This window comes from Echinops telfairi, unplaced genomic scaffold (assembly GCF_000313985.2).
Source record: "Echinops telfairi isolate 266 unplaced genomic scaffold, ASM31398v2 ScPeMD7_18;HRSCAF=68, whole genome shotgun sequence".
NCBI lineage: Eukaryota > Metazoa > Chordata > Mammalia > Afrosoricida > Tenrecidae > Echinops > Echinops telfairi.
In genome coordinates, this window is record NW_022103915.1 from 87,304,005 (window position 1) to 87,306,249 (window position 2,245).

The 2,245-nt window shown below is 36.1% G+C and overlaps 1 protein-coding gene across 3 annotated transcripts in view; it reads left to right on the forward strand.

Moving 5' to 3' along the window:
• Positions 1-2,245, forward strand: part of CCNB1IP1 (cyclin B1 interacting protein 1) — a 14,166-nt gene that overhangs the window by 6,283 nt on the left and 5,638 nt on the right. For 2 of the 3 annotated variants that reach the window (XM_045287995.1, XM_045287996.1), the window contains exon 2: positions 747-1,080. In XM_045287995.1, coding sequence (XP_045143930.1) covers positions 784-1,080 — 297 coding nt within the window. In that variant the 5' untranslated portion in view covers positions 747-783. Of the gene's footprint in view, positions 1-11; positions 1,081-2,245 lie in introns of those variants that run through there. The other variant, XM_004698432.4, reaches the window with a different exon arrangement.

Here is a 2,245-nt window from a genome sequence, read left to right on the forward strand (position 1 = left end):
TTGTTTTTAAAGGGCCATCGTCTCAGGGACCTACTAATGTCTATCAGACCAGTAATCCTGGACTTAACAATTTTTTTAAAAATCGAATTTTGTTCCTCATTTTTCTCCAGTGCTATCCAGGACTTCCTGTCCTGACCCCTTTCAGAGCCCTCCACAGGAGTAGCTGGGCACCACCCGCTCTGGACCCAGCGTGGTGGAGACCGATGTTCCCGATGTTGAAAGCCCACGACGCCCTTAGACTGGTTGATTCCACGCGCCTTTGATCTGCCTCACTTTTGCTCCTCACTTTTGCTCTGGCTGCCGAGAGGCAGTAGCAGTTGTATCTTAGGAGGCCTTTCGGTGCCTAGACTTTTACCTCACCCAGGTGCGAGATGTGGTACTAACACATTGTAGCAAACCATACACGGAGAATACATTTGAATTTTTCTTTATGCATTGGAGAAGCGTAAATATCACTATTTACTTTTTCCCTTTTGTACCAACAACAGATGCTCTTAAGCCTTTTCTTTTCATGTACATATTTTTGACTTTAGCATATTAGAAATCATCTGTCTTAAATTTTTTTTTCATGTTTGCACAAAAAAGGAACACGATTAGCACCAACTTAAATCCACGTTGATTATAATAAAATCCAAATGCAATGAATAATTTTACCATGAATATCTCAGTTTTTAAAGTTCATGGACTTACTCCTTTCATTTTAATTGTAATCTGACTTTCTCTCTACCCTTTATCTTCCCTGTTAGGATTCTTTCCAGCAGCTGGAGACCTTAGTCTTCCATTATGTCTATGTGTGAAGACATGCTGCTTTGTAATTATCGAAAGTGTCGCATTAAACTCTCTGGTTATGCTTGGGTAACTGCCTGCTCTCACATCTTCTGTGATCAGCACGGCAGTGGTGAATTTAGTCGCTCACCAGCTATCTGCCCTGCCTGCAACAGCACCCTTTCTGGAAAGCTAGATATTGTCCGTACAGAACTCAGCCCATCAGAGGAATACAAAGCCATGGTGTTGGCAGGACTGCGACCAGAGATTGTGATGGACATTTGTTCCCGAGCACTGGCCTTCTGGACTTACCAGGTTAGTACTTGAATTAGTTACTCTGGAAAGTATGATTTGAGTCATGTGGAAGCTTCCAGTGTTTGTCCTTCAATGTTTTATGAATGTATGAAAACATTCTCTCTAATAAATTGTTTTCTCTTTAAAAAAAATCATTTTATTGGGGGCTCTTACAGCTCTTATCACAATCCATACATCTATCTGTTCTTTGAAGCACATTTGTACATGTGTTGCCATTATCATCTTCAAAACATTTTCTTTCTACTTGAGCTCTTGGTATCAGCTCATTTTACCCCTCTCCGTCATGAAACCTTGATAGTTTATAAATTTTTAGTTTTTTCATCTCTTACATTGACTGCTGTCTCCCTTCACCCACTTTTCTGTTGTTTGTTCCTCTGGGAGGGTGTTTTCTATTTCACTAGACTTTTTCTATGAATGAATATATTTCTGTACAAAACTAGGATAATACCACATGTACTGCTTTTATGGACAGAGTTAAAACATTATGAATGTGGTATTAACATTTTAAGATAAATATTCTGGATCTTCATTTCAATGGTTACATTGTATCATAATTTATTTCCAAGTTATAAAAAATGCTGCATTAAATATTCTGAGTCAAATTCATATCCTTAATTATTTGGGGTAAGATTAAATTCCTCAAAGAGGATAAATGCATTTCAGAAGTCTTAAAAAAAAAATTACAGTATTTTCAAATTGTTTTTAGTAAGTCTGTGTTAATTAACTTGTGCTCTCTCACAAACCTCTGATAGTGGTTGGTTCTCAATACCTACTCACAAATTTGATATAGATATAGATATAATCTTATTGCTCTTTAAATTTGTTTGATGACTTGTAGGAAGAACATGGTTTCTTTTATTTTAATTCATTGTGCTGATTCAATTTGTCTTGTTTCAATTCCTGTATTTTCTACTAATTTGTAAGAATTTTCTGTATATATAAGTAACTCAAATGTTGCAAGAGATTTGTTTTTCAGTGTGTCTGTCATTAGTCTTTGTTGACTTTTTTGACATACAGAAGTTTAAAATTTTCATATGTTCAGAATTTGTTTCTTTTTTTTAAATTGTTTTACTAGGGGCTCATACAACTCTTATCACAATCCATACATACATCAATTGTGTAAAGCACATTTGTACATTCATTGCCCTCATCATTCTCAAAACAT